Source organism: Corvus kubaryi, unplaced genomic scaffold (genome assembly GCF_017639235.1).
Source record: "Corvus kubaryi isolate FWS band 111438036 unplaced genomic scaffold, C.kubaryi_AGA036_p1.0 66, whole genome shotgun sequence".
Lineage (NCBI taxonomy): Eukaryota > Metazoa > Chordata > Aves > Passeriformes > Corvidae > Corvus > Corvus kubaryi.
The window spans coordinates 15,028,143-15,051,411 of record NW_024582054.1 but is presented as its reverse complement, the minus strand read 5'-3'; the positions used below and the strand labels follow the sequence as shown (position 1 = coordinate 15,051,411).

Below are 23,269 nucleotides of genomic sequence, written 5' to 3'. Positions count from 1 at the left end.
ATAGACTGACCCCCACCTCACTATGGCCTCCTTTCAGGTAGCTGTACAGAGAAATAAGGTCTTCCCTGAGCCTCCTTTCCCTCTGGCTGAACAACTCCAGCTCCCTCAGCTGCTCCTCGTAAGGCTTGTGCTCCAGAGCCTTCACCAGCTCTGTTTATGCTGACCTTGGATAGGAGGGACACCAAGCATGGGAGATTCCTTTACTCTGCCCTGTGAGAGCTGGCATTTTCTTCCTCCTCTCCATCCCTTGACTTTATTCATGCCTGGACATTCCCTCCTATCCTACAGCTTAGCTTCATCTGATCAAAAGCCACAGGAGGCTTTGGACATGCAGGCATACCCACATCCCCAACAGCTCCAGAGGGGTCAGACACTCCCTTAGCACAGCCCAGCAGGTTCCCCTCCTATGTCCTACTCCAAGGCTCTGCTCCAGACAACCATGCCTAAGAGGCTCTGCAGACCCCAAGCTCCCTGGGCTGTAATTTCTTGGGTTGTCCAGAAACCCTCTTGAAAAAACAGCATTTATCAGCTGATTCCACATTCTTAAGGATTCCCACACACAGGAGAGAGATTGCACACTCCAGTCAGTATCCTGGCTTTTCATCTCAGGGTGAGTGAGAAGTTTTGTGCCTGCTCCTTGGAATTTCTGATGGCAGTGGAAATTTGTCAGGCTTTTATTGCAACTCGTCCTCCAACCTCACTGCTGGAGGGGTGTTTTGGTGCATCCCCACAGAGAAGGGTTCGTGGGCATGAACTGGTCAATCTCCTTACTGGATAAAGGCACCCAAACCTCCTTTAGTTGTCTGGCAGCATTTTTGAGTCCTCCAGTGAATAGTTTCTATCTTCAATATCTAACAGCACTATAAACCCTCTGGCATGTTTCCTGTTCCTGATGTGCAAAGAAAAATCCAGTACTTCTTTGCATCAGTCTTCACTGACAAGACCAGTCCTCTGGGATCTGTGACCCAAGAGATCAGGATAAAGGAATGTTAGAAGACAGACTCTCCCCTGGTAAAGGAGCACTGAGTTAGAAAACACCTAGCCAGACTTGACATCCACCAGTTCACGGGGCCTGATGGGATGCATCCACGACTGCTGAGAGAGCTGGCAGACACCACAGCAAGGCAGCTCATGATCATCTTTGAGAAGTCCTGGTGATCAGGAGAGGTGCCTGAGGACTGGAAGAAAGCACCATGCACTGGAACAGATTGCCCAGAGAGGTTGTAGAGTCTCCTTCACTGGAGATATTCAAGATACAATCCTGTGCCATGTGCTCTAGGATGACTCTGCTTGAGCAAGGAGGTTGGACCAGATGACCCACTGTGGTCCCTTTCAACTCTACCCATTCTGTGATTTTGTGATTCTGAGCTTTTTATGATCTCTACAAATTTCCCCTCATAACTGCTCTTCACTCCTCTTAGTGTATTTTACATCTAACCTGGCAGAGTTGAGATTTTCCTCATTTGTGAACAGTCTGACTTTTTAAAGGATGTCTTCTTGCTTCTAATAATCTCCTTTAATCCGCTCTTTAGTGTGCTGGCTTTCCCTGTAGTCTTTCTCACTTATTTTTTGATGAGCAATATACATTTGCCTAGAGCATCTGGTACAGAGCCTTTAAACTGGCCTCCTGCCACCTGCAAGGATTTTGCCTCTTTTGGTTCTTTCCTGCCTCAATTTTTAAATAAGTCATGACATTTGTTCATAGTCATACCAGTGACTGATGTTTGAGCTTTTTCTGCCAAAAAAGAAAGGGGCAGCAAAATGTGTCCATCTGTGTTTGTTTCCAGCAAAGCCTAGTGTGGTAGAGAGAAACAGAAGACTACTTTAAAGCCCCACGATGCTGGCAGAGGAGGAAATGTGGTGTGGGAGACTTTGTCCTGAGGGGTGGGAAAGGTCCTTGCAGGCATGCAACAAGGCTCTGGCCATGCATCCAACTAGATTCCCACAGCTGCAAGGACAGCCGTGCAGCTGTGAGACGGTTGCCCTGACAGGGGCATCCCTCCAAACTGCTATTCAAAATAGATGCCTCAAAGAACTCAGGACAAAAAGCCCTGAATTCTCCACTGCTAAAGGATGTTGAGCACGAGATTTAATTTCTCCCATTTAACTTCTGACCCGGGTTTCTGATGAAGAACAGGACAGGCTAGGCCAGGATGAGCCCAGCCCGGGTTCCCACTGCCACAGCCACTGGCACTCACCACATCCTTGTTGTCGGCATCCAGAGGGCTGCTCTCTGATGGGGACTTCTCCTTCTCACTCTGCTCTCCATAGAAAAGCGACGTCAGGCTTTGCAGTGAGGGGACGAGTGGATGGGTGAGGCAGAAGAGAAGCAGCAGACAGGAGAGGATAAGCACCCTTGGAGAAGTCTCTCCTAGGAGAGCAGCCCAGAAAATGCCTCCCCCCTCCCTGCATCCTACACTGGGCCTGGAACAGTGATTACTGCTGGGCTTGGGACAAAGGGATTGCATCTTGCTGCCTTTGCACCAACAAGTCTCCCTGGCTTCTCTGTGGCCCTGACCCATGATGGGCTCATGGAGGTGTAGCCTTAGGTCCATTACAAGAGACTGTTGAACCAGGTATTTCTATTCCATTGTTTTCAGATGTCTCAAATGGTTTTACAGTAAAAAAGGAAAGTAATCATTCCTTTTAAGGAATTGCACTTTAAGTCTTGATTGCCCTTTGATCTCACTGGTAAAGGGAAACATCACGTATTCATTGCCAGACAGCTCCAGAGTCAGAGGCCAAGAGGAGCTGGAGAGGGGAGGAGGCAGGAGAAGGACTTAACAGAGCTTGCTCTTGTGGGCTGCCCAGCCTTGCACTGACCCCTCCTGTGTGCACCTGCCTGTGCAATGAAAGATGCTTTGTTGCCCAAGGTGAGCTGTGCTCTGGCAGACAGGCTGTTCTGGGCAGAACAGCCCACCTGGAAATATGGTCTGGGCTCCCTTTTTACCAGAACACTGCTTATTTTTGTGGAATTCTGCACCTAGCCCAAATGATGGGCCAGGCAAGTTGCTGTGGTGACATGAGGAACAGTCTTATTGCTGTGTGTCTCCCTCTGCCCCCTCCACCAGCCAGTCCTGCTCATCCCAAGAGACTGGCAGGAGAAGAGGCAGTGGCGCAGTCCCCACTCAAAAGCAGCTCTTTTGGCCTTTGTCCTTCCCAGAACAGTGCCCTCAATGGCACCAAGAGCACTGTCACCAAATGGTAGAGGGGATGAAAGCCGGCCTGGGCTTTCCCTCTCCCTGCCACAGATGGTGGCTGTGTCTCCATGGGAAAAGGGGGCACCAGGCCATTGCCAGTGGGAAGAACGGATAGCAACACCTGCTGAACTTCTCTGTGTGTCACCCCACAGTGTTGGCCTTCCTTCCAGCCCTCTTGAAGAGAATGGAGCCACCACCTGCAGCAGCTTTGCATCCTCCTCACCTATCATTGTCCATCAGCAGTGCCAGGCGTCCGTAGTCCCAAGCCGCTTTCCGAAGACATGAGAAGACTAGAAGGAGAAGCTGGAAGAAGAAGAAAGAGGAGTATTTTGCTGCAAGGTCTCACCCCATGGGATCTTCTCATATCCCTCCTTTCTGCTTTCTCACTCATGAGCCCAAGCTCATGCAAAACTCTTGCTCCAAACTGTTCCTGCTCCGCAATCTCACCACTGCTGCCCAAGTGTCCTTGGCTGCCCACCATGATGAGGGCAAAGCCCTTGGACTTCTGTACTCATCCCTGTTCCCCAGTCAGCCAGGTGCACCAGTGCACAGGCTGCACTTGCGTGTGGCTGTCAGTGCATGTGGGGGCTGCAGAACCCTTAGAAATGGCACCCTCCTGGCCCTCACCAGCCAGAGGGTGAAGTTGATGGCGAGCACGGTGGGCACACCACCAAACGGCAGCCCCTCCAGGACGGTGCTGCGGGAGCGGGCGCTGAAGCACTGCTCCTCCGTGCTGTTCACTGGAGCATCCAGGAAGATGAGCACATCCAGCGAGGTGAGGCCGGCACCATCAGGTGCTGGCTCCATCGAGTATGTGCTCTCCATCAGTGCCGGCGTGGGGTCTCACCCTGCAACACAGAGGCAGGGGTGTGGATGGAGAAGCCATTGCTTGAAAAGAGGCCATGGCTCTTCCAGGTCTCTTCCATCAAGGTCTGAGGAGCTCACTAAGGGTAGGGAGGGGAGAGGACTGGCTGGTGACCTCGGAGCTTCCCCAGTCCCAGTCTCTCTCAGGGAGAGGTTGTTGGACACAGAGGCGTTGCTGAAGAAATCTCACAGCTACTTCCTGCCCTTTCCCCACCCCATTAAACCCCACGCTATTTGGTTGTCTCTGTCATACCTGAGACAGGTCTCTCACCACCTCTGCTCCTCAGTCCTGGAAGCTGGGTTGAGCCATGGCCACTCTGATGTGCTCAGCAGGCAGGAATGAGAAGCTGAAGCATTTGTTTGAATTTCTGAAAAAAACAGCAATGATGATATTGACAACTGGGCTGCTGGGGCTGCACTCGCTTCTCTCCCCACAGCCAGATATCTACTGCCTATGGAATATCCCTAAGCCTGATGTCTTCCTCCAGCATCAAGATCTGTGTGACTCAGGAGTTAGAGGACTTCCCTTTCATCGTTCCACCTGCTTTCCAATTGCTTTCCAAGATATCTTGATCTCTTCAGAAGAGTCAGCTTCTCAAAACCCTAAATGCCAGGCTTCCCACCACCTTCCCCAGGAGCTGATACCATAGGTTACAGTCTCCACTGGCAGGAGACACTTAAAGGCCATTAATGGCCAAGACAGCAGCTTGTTTCCATAACCTTTCCTACCACCATGCTTTAGATAGGAGTGGATCCTCTCCAAGCCTGCAGTGCCTGGGGCACCTGGGAATGACCACTCTACAGCATAGTTTTTACTCATGGGGATGCCACAAGACAGTGCCAAACAGCTGCTGCACTCACCATACAAAGATGAGGAGAGGGAACCAGCACAGCAAACACTAACTAATATGGGGTGGGAACAAGTGGGCCAGAGTCTCTTGTCCTCATGTACCTGTCCTGCCTCTGAGCCTTGGAGTGACCCTCAACACCTTTAGCCAGCTGCTTCTGGTGCCTGGAGAGCTGCATGGCCTTCAGAGAACAGCTATGTCTGTGGTGAGACCACACAGTCTTTGGAGGCCTTGAGCAGCCAAATATAATTTTGAAGCTGGCCTGGCCATGAGCAAGGACCTTTATCAGATGACCTCCAAGGGGGCCCTTCCAACCACAATTATTCTATATCTCTATTCTTAGGAACTTGTGCTCCTGACAAGAACATTTTCAGGCCTACCTGAAGTTTATAAGACATGATGGGCACAGAATATTGTGGTCAGTATATTGTGACCAGTGCAAAGGCTAGGTGAAAACTCAAGAGTGGTTTATAACATGTACTCCTGTGAGCTTTGCATCCAAGCCACTGGGCATTCATTCTTCTCCTTGCTTTTTATCTATATTCCAGCCACAACTGAGACCCTGCTATGGCCCCTGCAGTCACCCAGCACCAGGTGATCCCTGCTGGAGGACACTCAAAGCCCACATAAACAGGACGGAGGAAGAGAAGCAGGACCCATGGTTTAATTAAGCAGTGGAGGAGAATGCAAACAAAGACAGATGGGACCTCCAGGGATGTGGAGATGCAAAGTGTTTATGGCTGTTTTTGCCACCAAGAACAAACAGGATCAACTCTTCTTCAACACCAAAGGAAACCTAATTGAGAGGTCCTTGGGGAGCACAGAGACATCACACAGAAAATGACTTGGCTTAGAAAGAGGATATTCCTAAGCTCTACACAGATTTGCTTTTGTTAGGAAACATTTACTTGTTCTATGTCAGTGTGACAGATGGTGGACTACAGCGGCACCTAATTTTATATGCATGGCTGTGGCCTCAGCCTCTCTCTCTTAGAGCTTGCAGTTTGCTGCTTGAGGAGTCCTGTCCTAAAGTCACGAGGCACCCAGACACCCCCATCCCACAGCTGACCAGAATGGGCAGGGCAAGAGTGCTGCTGCAGGAGCTGACATACATTACATGCCTGAGAGACTGACTCTCTTTGACCTCCTCATCCAGGGAAAGAATAAGCTTAAGAGGAGGGAGGTTTTCAAACACAAGAGTTGACAAAAAAAGAAAAAAGAAAAACAAAGGAAAAAAAAGAAAAAAATATCTGACAGCCTGGACACTGAGGATTCCCAAGGGATTCTCAACTCAGGCTCTCCAGAGTGTTGAAGAATTTAAGAACTACTCTTGGTGCCTGCAGTTTTCAAATTAAATACACAAAAAAAGATGGTGACTTGTTATTTTCATTTCTGAAGCATAAATTCCATCCCAAAGAAAAATCTTCACTGGAAGCCCAGGAGTGGCTCGGATGATTGGACCAAGGCTATGAGCCCAGAAGAGCCTGAGCCTCACCCCACTGCAGTATTAGGTTGGCATCTGACTACCTGCATAGATGCCTTGAAGGGATGTCAGAAGCTGCTGAGCTACAGGCCCCAGGACATGCAGACACATGGCAGTCCCTCTTCCTGTGCACATGGTGCAACGTCAGCTGAGCCATGGGCTTCCGTGTCTGCTACAGACCTGCCCATGCTGCATCTTCAGTTCTCCTTGGAGGTCCCTATCCATATACACATCCATCTGTCCAGTCTGTGGTGTCTGGAGACATCACTGCCCAAGCTAGGATGGCTGAACATTAGTGAGACTCTCAAAAGAACTGCCAAGTCACTTGAGATATGCTGATACTTCTCCAAAGGGCATCCCAGTAGACTTGGGGCTGATACTTGCACCTGGGTGTGGAGTGATGGATGGGCTGGCAAAGCATCCCTGTAGTGCCCTCAGTCACAGCCTGCCTCCCAGCCATGGCTGGGAGTCCTGTACTTCAAGGGCCAGCATGGTCCCACCAGGATAATGACCCCTGAAAAGGGACCTCCAGAAGAGACCTGTAAGAAGTGAGGGGGCTACTCTGGCAAGCAGCAGCTGTTTGCCCTGGCTTGCCTGCCTCCTGCTTGCCATCAGGCAACCACCCGGGGCCACTAGGACCTCTAGCCGGGGTCTGCTTTTTGCTATGGAAATGCTCTCAATCTGTTCCCCACCATGTGCATGTCTCCCTCTCTCCCCTCCTCCTGTAAGCAGCAGAGCTATTGCCATCTGGCATTTTCAGCTGCTAAATAATTCACTGCCTTTTTGTTAACAAGGAGAGTGTGTCTCTGACCGAGGGAGCTGTTAGACCATCAGCAAATAAACAAGGAGACTCTTAGCAACCTCCAAGTCCCTTCTCAGTCACCACCACTCCACTACCCAGCAGTAAGATCCTGCAGCTTGTTTCTAGGCACCGGCTTCACGCTCGTAGGAGGAACATCCTGTTGGAGGATGGCAGGGTGAGAGGGATTTTCACAGGGATCTGCACAAGTTGTGTTTCTCTATCAAGTGCTTGTTGCTATCCCCTTCTCTCCCGTATCAGATATTTTGCTCCTGGTGGCCAAAAGCAACGGGTTCCTCCTGGAGATGGTGCTAATATCTCCTGCTCCCAGCTCTCCTGCCCAGAAACCTCCCAAAAGCAAGCCTTCACCTTTCCAGCCCATTTCTCTCCACACAGCACTGCTGATACAATGCCGGACTGCACAGAGAAATTTCAGAGTAGAAGATACTTGAAGACCCAGTCCAACTCTGTCCTCTCTCTCTTAAGCACCTCCAACTCCAAAGGAGTCCAAAGGAGCTGTGATATCATGCTCAGGCCTGTAAACACAGCCTTTGCAGCGTATCACAGCTCCTCTGAACCTGATCTCAAGCCACTTTCCTGCCTTTTCGCTGGTCCTTTCATTGCCAGATAGCCACAGAAACTCACCTCCAAATACCCAAATCACTACTTTTCTAGGCCATTTGTTCCAGCTAGTCTCACCTTTTATGGTGCTGCTCTCAGAAAAGCTTATGCAAATTATATAGCTGCAGTGTTACCATTAAAATAACTAATGGGAGCAACCAGCTAAAAGTAAGTCATGTATATGTTCTAGCAACAGCATGCAGCAGAAGCAGTGGAGGAGATTTCTGCTCATGTGCACCAAGAACAGCTTAAATGCAGACCTCTAGAACATGTTCAAACTCCCTCTGGTTGGAGAGGCAAGTTTTTTGGCATACAGAATGAGAAATCACAGGGACACTGTAGGTCACACTTAAAGTCATTGTTGAAATGCCCAAGCTAAATTTTCATATCATACAAATGAGAAAATTCAGAATTTTGCAATACTCAGCTGATGGCACTCTGCAGTAGTATCTGAAAGGTTCAACAAAACCCACAGCATCACCAACCCAATTCCTGTTCCCAGCTATGCCACTGCCATTGTGCTTTTCCCAATCTTTAGGGGCCAAAGGAACAAATACTGTTGTGAATAACAGAGCTGGATGGGTACCTTCACCTCCAGAAGGTGTCAGGACAGCTACCCATCAGCTGTGTATGAGGCAGGGCCTCTAGATGCCAGCCACAGGCAGATGTTCCTCGGAGCAGCCACTGTCCAGAGAATTGACAGCAATGCACTAGTCAAGAAACACAGGGGTGGACAGGGCTGCAGGTGGGAAAATGAAACAATAACATAAAGGCAGAAATTTCAATATATGGTCTATCCATCATAGGTCTTACTTAGAGGAAAGATACTAAAATAGGGTTAGAAAAAAGTCAGAAAACATGTAGGGCAATTCTTTCTCCTCTTTGTGGCCTGTGAATGGACAGTGAATGCATGAGATTTTCCATTGAAACCGATTTGCTGGATAATTTCTATGAAGCATTTTCAGTGCATGTAAGGTTTGCCTTGAATATTCACTGCCCTCTTTGTTTTGTTGATACATCAGCATATGTTTCTTCTCTCCGGTTGGGTGGGCACTAATCCAGAGAATCAGATTTCCAATTAAAGATAAGGCATGTCTTTTATGCGAATGCAATTTTTCATAATTTCTCTTTCCCTTGAAGCATCCTGCCAGCAAACTCATTTGCTGGGGGATTCACGGACAGCTGGAGTAGCAAAACATCAAAACAGTCTTGGGAGCATTGAGATGACTAAGCTGGGTTTCCCAGCATGCCTACATTCATCCAGCCTTAGCATCCCACTCTGGCACAGGTGGGATTACTGACTTTGGCTGGCTAGAGGGCAACCAGGGCATGGGGCTGCTGATGGAGCAGTCTGTGGCCACACAGAACAGCCAGGCTGAGGACCTAGAGTTAGAAAACAAGCATCTATGCTACTTGACTGCTTCAACATCCTTCTTCCATCACAAAGTCACGGCCAGGTTGTGGAAGGGAAAAACAAGGACGCTGTAACAGGGAGATCAGGTTCATGCCCTGGTGGTGTGCACAGGACCAGGCAGGCAGGCAAACCTCCAGCATCCCACCCTGCAGGACTGCAGTGACTGACTTTGCAGGACTGCAGTGACAGGGAGGGCAGGAAATCTGAGCCACTGCCACTTACTCAGCAGGGCTAACCAAGTACCTCAGGATGGGAAAAGGCTCAGCAGCAGCCTGCACTGAGCTCAACACACCCCCCGGCAGTTTTGGCACCACAGGGCATGGTGACCTCTCCATTCCTGTAACTTGGTGCATGGAAGAACAGGCACACCTTGGGCCACATCTATCCCCAAGGGGTATGAGCACAGAGGGGATGGGACCACAGACACAGCCCTCCAAAACCCCACAGAGGTCCAAGGCACTCCTCCCTGGCTCTCCCTTCAACCTTCCCTCTTAAGATTAATGGCCTCCAGGTCCAAAAAGCAAAGAGAGATTCTGGCTGCTCATGGTCGGTGAGGTGAGCACCTGTGGGGCAGCAGCATCCCTGGGCAGGGCTCATTGACACCGGTGTGAATGCTGTGCCCACACCCTGTCAGGGTGCGAGACAGACAACCCACCAGCAGAAGACCCCATCCTATCACCAGCAGGATATGGGACATGCACCAGCCTGTTCTGTTAGCCTCTTGCAAATCAGATGCATCTTTCAAACAAGGAGGACCATACCACAAGCAGCAACATGTCTTGTGGGCTATGGAGGATGGCATTAGTAAGGGTTGGAGGCAAAGGACCACTCTGCAGCAACAGATGACTCCTAACAGGTACAAAACACCTGCTCAAATACTACTTTTGTCATTGCCAATGAAGATATGATCACTCGGAGAGGTCAGAAGGACTCATATTTCATTGATTCTACTCCATTTCACACCCACACCCACCACTTAATGAGAAAACAAATGTGAGTGCATGACTGCGTAATATAAACCTGCTTAAAAGTGGATAAACTTCATCTTCCCTACCAGTAAGCTCTGGCACTGCTCTCTCGCTGAGGAGTACGAAGCCAGGCTCACTCCAGCCAGGGCAGGGAGGCTGGGGAAAGAGCCAACCCATGAGCCCACCCAGGCATGCAAACCCCACAGTGAGGTCCTTCCCCTCAGCAGTGAGTTTGCCTTTGGCACTGCTGCTCCTCCCCCAGTGCTTCATCATTCCCAACCTGCCCTGCCACACTGTTCGTCTAAATAATGTAACCCACTAGGAGGCTGAGACTGACCCCGTTTTGGGGAGCTAAGCAAGTTTTTCTGCACTTAGGATTGGCAGGTTGCCACTACCTTCAGGAAACCCTGTGCAGGGTCATGCTACCCCAGGGACTCACCTGAAACCAGTACAAACCCCTCCCCTGCTATGTGTTCCTGTGGTGGCTGTCACATCACTCACAGCTCTCTGCCCTCCCCTTCTTCCCCAGAACCACCATGCAGGGTCGGTTTTTGGCACTTGGGCAGACTAAGTTCCATGAAGTTTTTGAACGAGAAGGTATCCCAATCCCCAGCCTCTACTGGGACTCTCTGCAGGACAATGGTTGTGGCCTTCCAAACAGCCACCTGCATAGGCCCCTTCTCCTGCAGGGATGCTATGGACTGAGCAGGCCAACACTGACTTGCTGCAGTGCTCCTTGGCATAATAAAGCCAAACCCCAGGCAACCAAGAGCAAACAGTGCTTACAGTGAGACCTACAGCCAGGGAGATTTGTTTGGGCCAGTGCGTGTGGGAGATGCTGTGCACAGAGCAGCTCTTCTCCAGCGCCTCCTCCACACATGTGCGAGCCAGCGGCTGCTGAAGCCAGCGCACTGAGATTGGGAAGGAAGAATCGGAGCGGAGTTTATTTATTCCACCCCCAGCCATTTTTGCCACATTTGACTAAGCTGCCAGTGCAGGTTGGCTCTAACCCGTATTTGGTTTGCATTTCACTCTCCTGCTGTGCACACAGCCCGCCACAGAACATTTTGTGTGTGCAATGCACCAAGCAAACATGAGCTAATGGGGCTGCAAGCTGCCCAGAGCATCATGCACCCTTGTCCTCTGATAAAACTTAAATCAACATTCTTCAGCACAAAGGATTACCTGGACCAGACCCAGCCCACACAGAGAGCAGGGCACTGCTGGGCTGCTGGTAGGTGATGGCTGGGAGCAGGGAGATGGGAAAGGGGCCTTATAATAAAGATGGAAACAGACTTTTCAATACACCTCGTAGCGACAGGGTTTCAAACTAAAAGAGGATAGATTCAGACTAGATATAAGAAAGAAATTTTCTAAGTTGAGGATGGTGAAACACTGGCACAAGTTGCCCACATAGGTGGCAGATGCCCCATCCCTGGAAACATTCAAGGTCAGGTTGGACAGTGCTGTGGGCAACCTGGTCAGGTTGAAGATGTTCATGCTTACTGCATGAACATAGGCATTGGACTAGAAGACATTTAAAAGTCCTTTTCAACCCAAACTTTTGTATGATACTATGACAAAGCCAGGGTTGACTTCAGGGAATGGGGAGCTCACACATGGGAAAGGGAAAGGGTATCACGCTGGGGTTCTCAGTTAACCTATACACATGCATACACACGTCCATTCAGAAAAGCAGTATTTCAGGAAAACAGTAAAGAGACATCGTGGTACCACCAGATTCCTGCTCCAAGCTGGGCTGATGCATGCTGTTCACAGTCCCAGAGGAACCCCTGCACTTGCAATTAATTAATGATGATACATGCAGATGAGAACAACTCCCAGTCCCTGCTGCCTGTGTGACTGAGCTACATGGCAGCAGTTGGCCCTAGGGAAGGGCTTGAACTTCCCTGCAAAGGGTATCTCCAGGTTCCTTATCAGCTGCCAGCTCCAAGCCAGCTCCAGCATGTGCCCCCATGCACAGCCTACTTTACAGAGGCAGCTCCCATTTGGCATTGAAGAGCGAGGAAGGCACATCTCAGCAAGGCTGCAATAGTGGTGGGATGTCAGGCAGTTACAAGCAGATTTGTTCCTCTGCCACCCAGGTTACAGTGCTCACAGAGAGGAGGATTTTAAGGCCTTTGTGAAGGAAAAGTGCCACCTCCACTGGGAAAAACACTCCCTTGTGGAAACCTGTACAGAAACCAGGAGTAGCTGTGCCTTGGTCAGGGCCCAGACTGAAGCTGTCACCACAAGTCACAGGCATCTTTCACAATGCCACAAGATGCCAGGTGCATTTTGGTTCCTGGAGATAGGGAACAAGACAGGATGGAAATAGGGAAAAGGCAGCTCTTTCCTCCCCAAGTTCCTTCCACTGTTTGGGGAGTAGGGAGCTGTGGGAGGTAGAAAGGAAGAGTGGGACGTTTATCTGATGCCTTTTATAAAGCCACTTGCTGCAGAGACTGCCAGCCATGGGAGCAGCCAGCATGGCTGGGGCCATCACCTGAGGGAACTCCACCCGAGGGCAGAGGGAAGGAGACTGGCAAGGAGTTGGGTTGTGCATGAGAAGGATGCAGACTGGGAAGCCCAATATTGCAGTGGCTGGGCCAGGCAATATTGGTGGCTTTGCACCCCGCTGTCCTGCCTGGCCAGGACAGCATGACACACCTGGGGATGGCAGGGACCTCACTGTTGAGTTGGTGAAGAAAGCAGGCACATTTCAAGCCCTTGTGCAGCTCCTCTCAGCTGCTGAGCTCCAGCCAGCCCTCGTCACGGCTGATGCCCATCAGCCTGCTGCACAATGTGTAGGGAGCCCACCTCGGTGGGCACCGAGGGCCTGGCACTCGTGCTGCTGGGCACAGCTCTGCTCCATTCCAGCCTGCTGCTGCCTGACAGGGAGCTGGGAGCACCCTCCCACCAAGCACCCTCATCCCACAGCTTCCTAGGGGCCACTGGGCAGTGTTACGGTTATCCTGTTGATCCCCTTCGCCTGGGTTCAGACATGGTCCTCCACACTGTTCTGGGGTATGCCTTGGTGCCTGGCTGCCACCAGCCTCTCCACCCTTCACTCCTCCCCATCTTCAAGCAGTCACAACATCCTCCACAGCTGACTCTGCTGCAGAAGCAAAGAAACACTCCTGCCCTGCCCAGCTCCCCTCTCTGCAAGCACAGAAACTTCTTCCTGAGAGCAGTGGATTACAACACTACATACACATACATACACACACACACAAAATATGATTTTAGTGCATGTAAAATCTAGAGCAGAGCCAGAACATTTCTATTGCCTGTGGTTGGTGCCAAGGGCAGAGTGAGGTTTGGGCTGCAGCAGGAGCCCATGAGCACAACCGCTCACCAATCCTGGCCTTGACAAGGCTTTCCTCCCACCTCTGCCCAGCTTCTGAGCAGATTTGGGTAACACCATATGACTGGGATGAATCACACTGCCCTGGGAGCACGGGAGCTGGCAGCTCAGTGAAGGCTCTGGCACCAGTGGGTTGCACAAGTGGGGATGGCCCCAGCAGTCACTGTTCAGTCACATCCAGCCATGCTAGTTACATCCAGCAGTGCCAGAGGGATTAGCACTCTGCACACCGGTTTGAGTCAATAGTGCATCAAAGGGAAGGGAAAGCTTTTGATGGTGCACACCATGCAGGGCAATCTTGGCAATGCTATTCACCAGGGAAGTGGAGGGAGCGTGTAGTCACTCTCCCCCGGTCACTGAGGCACACATCCAGTTGTCTCTGCAGCCCACACAGCTTTTGGGGGGGGACGAGAGGAAAGCTGCTGCTTCAGCCAGGAAGGAAGATAGCTCTCCCAGGCACATGTGGAGTTGCAGACAAGTGGCTCTGCAAAGCATGACTGTTTCGACCTCCTTCTAGTGAGACAGGTGCGCATGTATGGTGACAAGACTTGTCCCCATCGTTTGCATCATCCCCAGGAATTCCCCTGCCCACAACACCTGAGCACAGCTACAGCCATGTACCTGCTGCAGGGCACAGGAGAGCCAAGCAGAGCAGAGCAGGCAGCCCATCACACCCACCAGCCTGCTCTCATCTCCTCCATGGTAAGGATCTGGGGAGTCAAATGGCCCTGGAGCACCAGAGATAAGAAGGAAATCATAGGACTTTTGGGACAAGAAGTGGGGTTCATAATCCCCCCAATATACACCTATCACAGGCGGGTGGCCCAGCACAGGGGATGAATGGGACACAGATGGTCAGCAAACAGACTCTTGTGCCAGTGCTGCAGGCTGGCACTGCCTGCACCCACTGCGCTGCTGTCCTGCCCTGCTCTGGCTATACCCACTGGCCAGCAGCTGCCCACACCAGCGCAAGGGGTGTTGGGAGTGACGGATGCGATGGAGAAAAACACAAGAAATGTTTTTCTTCCCTTTAGGCAGAGAAGGAAGTGTCACATCTGGACATGTACAGCAGCCAGGCTGGGAAAGGGACAAGGCATTGGGAGAAGAGAAGCCGTGGGCTGGGAGGCACAGCATCGCCCAGAGGATGTGAGACAGATGGCAGATTTGGCAGTGGGGTGGTCACAGAGCGACCTGCAAACTTTTTCTGCTGCAAGAGCACACAACACAACACTGCACAGGGGCTGCCAGCCCAGCCTGGCATGTTTGCTGGGGGGTTGCATCCTTTCAAACATGCTGCATCCAAAAGGCAGCATCAGAGATGCTTCATGCACAATTCAGCCTTGGAAAAAGGCTGTCTAGGATCAGGGAGAAAATCAGAGGGAAGGCAGAGAGATTGTCCCTGGCTTCTCTTCACAAGCCTACCTTCCCTACATAAAGGGCCACACAGCCAGGCTGGTGCTCAGGGAAGGGCTGGCAGCCCCTGAGCTGATTTGCCCACTCCGCCAGCAGCACAGGGTCCCCAGGCAGCCACCCCCTGTGCTCCACATAAACACTGCTCACATGGAACAGGTAAGAATGGGAAATTAAACATGAGGCACTGCAGGAGATGGCTGCAAAAGGAACCTCCCCAAGTTCATGACTCCTCGTTCTTCCCGGGTGGTTTGGGCATAGTAGAGCCAGCACTAGGAATATAGCTGGCTGAAGAGATTTGGGGACCCAGTGTCAGCAGGATGGTATATCTCTCTCTGATCCTCCTACCTGGCAGTGATCAGTGTCGCAGCAAGAACCACTGCAAGCATCTCCACAGCCCAGCAGCTATTGAGGCCCTGCCACAATTAGCAGGAATCAGACAGGCTCTATGTCCATTTTGGAAGAGATGTTTGGGGATGTGGCATTGATATGGAGTTGTTTGGGGAGTGGCTGGGTATCCTTGCCGAGTCCCAGACAAGGCTCCTGCTTTATCCCTGGCTTTGGATAGGCTGTTCTCCCTGCCTGCATCCCCACCCAGCATATCCCAACTTGCCACCGTGTACTGTGGCTCTGCACTGAGCACCCCAAGAACCTGATCCCATATTTGACCTCTGCAGCACGAGCAAGGCATTTAGTAAATGAGTGAGGGTCTTCACCTCCTCATCCACTATCTGACTGATGAAAGGGGCAGTTTGGTGCTCACTGTGCTGCACAGCTGCCATCCCTGCTCTGAGAAGCATCTCTTCACCTGGAAACACTGCCAGCCAGTTTGGGAAAATGCAAGGTACGAATGCATGAGACGTCAGCACAGCTGCCACCTCCCAGACTGACTCCCTGGGGCAACCAGCACTGCCAGTAAAGCATGGACACATCCCGCAGCGAAATACCCCTCAGCTTCACTATTGCCAGTAGCACACCTGTGCAACCACAGATACTATGGAGGTTCTGGCTCATCCCACCATCCTTGTACCAACCACAGCCCTGGGAGGGTGAGCAGAGCTCTGAACAGGCAGCCCAGAACGGTGGGCATCAACATTTAAGTCGAATTCCCATTCATGAAGCTGAATTCCCACTGTTGCTTCTTCCCTGGGGATACACTGATACCTGCAGGACACACACAGAGCCTCCAAACTCTGCCCAGCTGCTTTCCATGCTTCTCCTGGCAGCACAGCTGTGTCATGGGGCACACGAATGTCATGCTGGAGGGAGGGGACCAAGCAGTAACAAAAGCCAGGTGTGAAGAGCCACAGGAGGACACTGGAAAGGCTCCTCCTAATGCTCACCATGTCATGGAGAAACCCAGTGCTAAATGAGCTGCAGGACCAGACTGAACCCGAGAGCTCCAACAGTGCTGCTGCTGCTGTGCAGAGCACCAGGCTGGCCACGCACAGGGCATGGCCACAAAACCCAGCTCCCCAGCTTAGCTCTGCTCAGTCAGGGGGAGAGATACCTGCTGACACAAACACTCTCCCTGCTTTCTACCTCTCAAACAAGGTGAGCTGTGAGGAACCGAGAGCTTTCCCCAGCGTGTTCAGGGAGCACACAACCAGCCTGCAGCACTGAGAGCAGGCCTGGAGCCGAGGGTCGGCAGGGTCCCATCAAATGCCTGTGCAGCTCTTCTCCTGCCCCAGGGGATGGGGAGGACACAGCACTGGCATGGAGGGCTCCCGTGGGCACCTGGGGAGTTAGATGGATAGCCTGAGTATTGCTCAAAGCTTGGACTTTTTAAGGCTACACATATAACAGAAATTTATGCTGCCTCCAGGATATTTTCCACAAAACAAAACCAAAAATAAACAAACCCCAAAACAACAACAACAAAACAACAAAAAAAACTAAAACAAAACCCCCAAAAATCTCCTCAAAACCCCCCAAAACCAAAATAACCCTCCAAAGCCCCCAAAAAACAAAAAAACAAGGCCCAAAGAAATATGGAGTGAAATCTCTTCTCTGCTGAAACAAACTGCAACATGCCTTTTAAGAGGGCTGGAATTCACCTTCTCATTATGGAGGGAAAGAAACCTCCGAAGTTTACCTCTGTGCAGGGACTGACCAAATAAGCAGCTGGTCCTTCAGATGTAGCTGCCGGGATGAAGGAATCCTGAAACCTGGAGCACACACAAAGCTATAGTCATCACAGTGTATGTATGTACCCAAGACAAGACTTAGGGCATGGTCATAGTTTCTCTAAGTTCAGTTACTAAAATTTTCCACAGCTAGCTTTTTCCAGCCCAATGTGTAGGATATCAGAGGACTGTATTTGCAAAGACATCAATCCTCTGACTCCTGAAATGACTGAACAAAACACGAAAGTCTTTAAAACGCACAATTCTCAGGAGGTTACACAGCCACTACCACAATTATTTCCTTTGTTTAGCCTTTCTTTGTTTTTAAAGAAGGAAAAATTTGATGAAACTTCATGAAAGAAAACATAAGAAATTAAAAACTTGGGTAAAAGAAAATTAAGCTTGATGAAAACCTCCCAACAGAAAAATCAAATGAAACTGCTTGATGAGAAGATTAGCAGCAGTAATATGAAAGGAAAAAGCAATAAAGAGGACTTGGAACCAGAACAAATAAAAGAATTATGATTCTTGGAAACATACACCTGACTGAAAAGCAATCAGATTTTGTCTGAACTAAAAACTTTTTAAATTAAAGACAGCAAATTTAAAATTAGAAGTTCTTAAAACCTACATGCTAAGACCCCAGATGTCTCTCATCAGTGAAAAGTAAGTCACTGGAAATTCATGCAGTATGTCCTTGCTGCCAGATCCACTCAGTGGTTGAGCACCTGGAGCTAAAGCCTGATGAACTGCAAAAGTGGCTCTGACAGCAGCAACCTTTTTTGAAAGTAGAGGGGAAAAAATGTTTCCATTAACTTAGTACACTGATTAGTTTAGTAAAAGTTCTGAAAAATTACTGCAGGTTAATGCAGGAAAGCCTGGTTCCCTTTCAAAGCCTAATGAAGATGAACTGTGAGAGGATAATCTCTACTAGTTCTGAATTCTTAAATGTCAGAAATAATCAGGTTATATCACTGGCTGTATTTTGTATCTCCTATAATACAATTCTGTTCCTATGATACAGTATTATAGTAATACAATATAGTATAGCAGTATAGCATTGTTAAATTCATTACATATATAAATAATGTCTTCATACATTTTAAGCAGTTTTATTTAACCAACTAGAAACCACTTTAAAATGCTCACACTCTGCATTTTCAATTGGACTTCATTTTCCACTGAAATATAGCTGGACCAAATTTATAATAAATAATTAAGTGATATCTAATAAGAAATGCATCACTCACCATTTTTTAATGCAAGAAATATAGACATTGTCTAAAAAACCATATGTTAGCTATAAACTCACTCACTTAGCATAGTGCAGCCTCCTGCTCAGCCCTAAGCCCTACATCATGCTCATCACTGAGAGTCAACTTAACTTTAGGAAAAGAGCAGAAGTGTACACGATTAAAAACAGGTACTTAGGTCATGACTTTATGATCATTAATTTAAGTCCTGACTTTAATCCATCCATTCTATTCAGCAGCAGGTCAAGAGCCAAACAAGGCACAGAACAAGTTTACTCTGAAGTCTTTAAAGTTTGGTTCATTTTTCTGTCCTCTTTGCCATTACACTTCCAGGTAGTTGTGCCCTCCCTGAGAAAAGCAGCCCAGAAACACAGTGAACAGGGCACATCCCCAGCCTGGAGCCTGCAAGCCCTGGCAGTCTCCTAGTCTTGTAGAGACCTTCAGAATGCTGCAGACAAAGGGAAGCTAGGCAAACTTCAGCCTGTGGTCATTTCTCTAATGCTGCCTTGGGGATTACCCCACGGTGACTGAATTCGTCAGACAACAGCACAAATAAGCTCAGAAGCATTGAGGCTGAAGGGCCGCCTCCCTTCTCAAAGTAGGGTCAGCTGGAAGAGGTTCCTCAGGACTGTGTCCCAGAAGGTTTTGAATATCTCAAAGTACGAACACTCTGCTCCAAACCACAGCCATGCCAAGAAGACCATCCCAACCAGATCCTCCAGCCAGGTGTGTCCCAAGCCCCATGTTACTAGAGGCTGTCCCAATGCTGGCTGGGATCCTGGCAGCACAGGTGCCTGTGGTCCATGGCCAGCCACTTCCATGCCTCAAGAGTCAGCCCCAGCTTGCCAGCCCTCACACGATCTCAGCACCTCAGCCTGGTGGGGAAGTGTCACCTTAGCGTGGGTCACCTTGCTGCATGGGTAGCGCAGCGAGAGGATTCCTCTGGCAGGGCCACCTTGGCTTGGACAATGCAGAAGCCCCAGACCTTGCCTGAGGATACCACAGGCTCACTTCGAGCAACAGCTGGGAGCCACTCCCCAGCTACATTTCCAGAACTGTTGTTTGCCCTAACTCCTGCACCCCTAGCTCCTCTGAATTTTGGTCTCCCCTTGACCATTCAACACAGCACATTAAGGGGCTCATTGTCTCAATCTCCATCACCTCCTGCCCCAGCTGTCTCCTACCACCAATTCCCAGCTAATAATAAAGCGTTCTTCAGTGAAGCAGGGCCAGAGCCCTTTCCTATCTCTATTAGAGGAACTCAAAATTACATGATGACACATTTTTCCACCTCTCACAAGCTGCCTTTTAGCACTTGGGGGTGCAGCAGAGCCTGTCTTGTTCAGATCCTGCCTTCCTCTCTGTTCACCCACAAATCCGTGGATGACAAGACACAAGACTTTGGTGCTGGGGAGAGGGGAATCAGGTCACCCAAAGTTTTCACGTGCTCCCACTGAACAGGAGCACCGAATCTCTCTGCTCTGGTACTCCATTTTAAACACATCTTTATTTAAGATCAAACTATGACTACAAGAAGCCCCTCCTTGGTGAAAATGGTAACCCCAGCTTCTCATGGAGACTCTGCTTGGAACTACACAACTGATTCCAGTGTTGAAATGCTTCTATACAGTGGTATTCATTCTCATCAGAGGCTGGACAACATTATGGTAATTTCAATTAGGAAGCCAATTTCTCAGGCAAAGAGGTTTTCTCTGCAGCCCTCAGCATGGCTGCAGTTCTTAAGCCAACACAGCCATCAACCAAGAGAGGGCCATACCAGCTAGGACAGGTAAAGCAGGACAACACTGGGGCTAAGGTAACCATCAAGACAAGTCATAAAAAGCAAACCTGGTGAGGAGGTGTGAGATCAAGCGACAGCTGAACTGCCTGGGAGGTGAGGATGACACAGGGACCACGGCAGCAGGCTGGGAGAGGCAAGCCCATGGCCCCCTCCAAGCTACTCGGCAGAGAGGCCCAGGGGGACCTGCCGTGCCCTTTCTCACCCATTAGCCAGCAACAATAGCGGCCCGGGGGATGGGAAGGGCTGTGCTCCGCTCTCTGTCTGTCCCATTGTTGCTGTAATAGTGTGAGCAAACTGCTGACATTGTCCCCACCTAATAACAATACGTGATCACAGCCTAATTACTAGCCTCAGACACATTTGAAGCAGTAACTTCAAACAAGCTTTCAAAGGATATTTAGGCACCTTCAAGGGCAGGTAGATGCCAAGCGGGATCTTTTAAAGCTCTAAGTCCTCTTGTGTTTGAGTATGACAGCTGGTTAGGGACTGAATGTGTTCAAGCCACAGCCGAAGGAAATTAGGACTGGAGCTGCTTCTCCAGTCCTGAAATAATCTCAAAACAAACTTGCTTTTGCTCTGAGCACAGTGCATCAGCAATGCAATGTTTTCTTCAAACTTAGGGCTAAGTACACAAAATATATTTACAGCAACTAAAGTAAGAAACACAGGAGTGACAACAGTAGAAGGCTTTGGTGTTTGTAGGACTCGTGGAGGAGCCAGCACTTGCACAGCACACTGATGTTTGCCTAGGAGTTTAGGTGATTGATTAGTTTAATATCAATTCAATTCACTTGTGGGTGTTAGAAACGTTTCTCCCTCTTCTTGCTGCTTTTGGAAAGTCCTCGAAGTCTCTTAAGATGAGACTATTTCCTGCAAGAAATATTTTAAAGCAGAAACACTCATCCTTTTACAATTCTGCAGATGCAGGCTCTGAAGCTGTGCTGAAATCTGCCTTATGTTCCCGTGGGCCAGAAGTCTCTGCATGGAAGGAAAACAGTATTTACCTGCGAGGGCCTACGCACACCCCTGATCAGCACCCCCAGCAAGCACCGCTATTTCTGTCCTTCACAGGACCACCCTATGCTTACCATTGTCAGCAGCCACCAAACCAGAGATGAAATAGTTAACCTCAGGGAAAGCTTTGAAGAGGAGAGTAGTTACAAAGCAATTCAAACGTTATCTTAAAAAAAAAAAAAAAAAGAAGACCTGAAAGGCATTGGAATGGAGTTTCAGGAGCCAGGATGGAGCCATGGGAAGAAGGCAGAGGTTTCAGCTCACAGGGTAGCCAGAAAAGCCCATATGTGCTATGGAGTCAGAGGCCGCAGGGGTGCTGGTGGCCTCCCTGTTTTTATTTATTACTTATTTGTTTGCCAGTGGCTGTTTGCCAGGATACTTTAGACAAATCCTTCCTGAAGGAGCTGCTTCTGCTTCCCTCTCCATCTGTTGCCCAGCCTTGACCACCACTTTGCAGGGCAGCAGGGAAGGCAGCGAGGCCAAGGCTCTGGTCTGGTACCAGAATCACTCTTTCTGCTTCCTATTTTTTCCACTTTCTCCCCTCTCCCCGCTGAACAAATACTGCAAACCACTACAACAGCACCTTTTCTCCCAAATGGCATATTTTGTTGTCTCTCTTCTGCTCAGACAGGCAGCCTGACTGGTTATACAGAACTGTAAATCTCCAACATGGGGCAAAGTGCTTTCTCATACCTTGTTTCCCCACCCAGTTTTCCCTCCACACCCTGCTTTCCCCTGAACTCTCTGAAAGGGGAGAAGGCTGGCATGTACATCAGTCCTGGAGATGGTGGCTAAACAGTTAAAAGGAAAAAGATGTTCATGCAGAAACAACATCTGTCAGCCAGACAAAGGTCTCTCTCTCTCTCTCATTCTCCTGGGTAACACTCCTGTTCAGGAGGTTTCTGAATAGCAAACCCACTGTGCAGTACTGCTGCTGCTAGTAAGGATGGGGAAGCAAACAAGGGAGAAGGCAGGGCCTTCATCCATGGACAAATCTGGATGAAGTTGTAAACTGAGGGAGAGCAGCTTGGCCAGAGCATTAGATCACCCTGACCTACCAGCCCTCTCAAAATCATCACTATAACGAAACTGGAGGGAGAAATGGGGAGAAGTTCCCCCTCCTCTCCCCTGCCAGCACAAAGCATATCTAACACCGTCAGGTGTAGCTCCCAGAAGGACGATTCTGTGGCCAGGATGACGTGAGGACTGAGCACAAGCCACGACATGACACAGCGGTGGGGTGACATTTTATCTCGCATCACAGGCCAGTGGCGCAGGCCAGTGCATGTGCACTGGGAGATGATACTGAGGGGCTGGGGCTCACTCCCTGCTTCTGCCACCAACTTGTTCCAGCAGCCCAGGGAAGCCCCTGTGCCTTGCTGGGCCTCAGCCGCCCATCAGACAGGCAGACGCAAGCATTACTTACAAACACTTTGGTACATGGTCCAAGATGAAGGCGGGCAAACAGTGTCTAAACAGAGCCAAGTAACCCAGAAATCTCCCGCAACACCGACCCAAACCCGTCCCTGCCTCCCGGACCCGCGGGACGGCCCTGGCGAGCTGTCCCGGGGCTGCTCGAGGAGATGCCGGCTTACCCGCCCGGTGAGCATCCCCCGCCGCAGTCGCGCCCGGCAGGCGCAGCTCGGCGTGGGCGCGCCGGGGTCAGTCCCACCCACGCTTCCTCCCCATCCCAACCACCGCACCGCCAGGTCGTGCCCCCGGGTCCGTCCTGCACCCCAGGGGCGCCCCAGTCCCCACTCGCTGGAGCCCCGCTGCCCGCCGGGCCCCCAGCCCGCTGCCGCGCCCGCCAAGCCCCACAGCCCGGACCGCGGCTCCCGTCCCGCACTGACCTGCTGGGGGGTCCGCTCGCTCCGGGCCCTGCTCCCGCCGCCTCCCTCCTCCCCTCCCCGCGGTCGCCTCGGGCTGCCCGGCACCGGCCCGGGCCCGGCACCGGCAGGGGAAGGGGCCGGGGCCGGGGCCGCCCCGCCCCCCGCCCGCCCCGCTGCGGCGGAGAGGCCGCGGTCCGCGGGCTGCGGTGCTCGGGCTGCTCCCCCCCGCCCAACCGGTGCTGGGCCCCGGGGCCTGCGCCGCCGGAGCTCCGGGC

At 50.6% G+C, this 23,269-nt stretch overlaps 1 protein-coding gene across 2 annotated transcripts in view; it reads right to left on the bottom strand.

Annotated features, from left to right (window-relative positions):
- Positions 1-23,121, bottom strand: part of TMEM63C (transmembrane protein 63C) — a 33,816-nt gene extending 10,695 nt beyond the window's left edge. The window contains exons 1-6 of one of the 2 annotated variants that reach the window (XM_042047983.1): positions 17,729-17,853; positions 17,067-17,139; positions 4,318-4,432; positions 3,828-4,048; positions 3,424-3,503; positions 2,199-2,286 (exon numbers count right to left, since the gene is read on the bottom strand). In XM_042047983.1, the coding sequence (XP_041903917.1) occupies positions 2,199-2,286; positions 3,424-3,503; positions 3,828-4,025 (366 nt within the window). In that variant the 5' untranslated portion in view covers positions 4,026-4,048; positions 4,318-4,432; positions 17,067-17,139; positions 17,729-17,853. Of the gene's footprint in view, positions 1-2,198; positions 2,287-3,423; positions 3,504-3,827; positions 4,049-4,317; positions 4,433-17,066; positions 17,140-17,728; positions 17,854-23,015 lie in introns of those variants that run through there. The other variant, XM_042047982.1, reaches the window with a different exon arrangement.
- Positions 23,122-23,269: the final 148 nt, after the last annotated feature.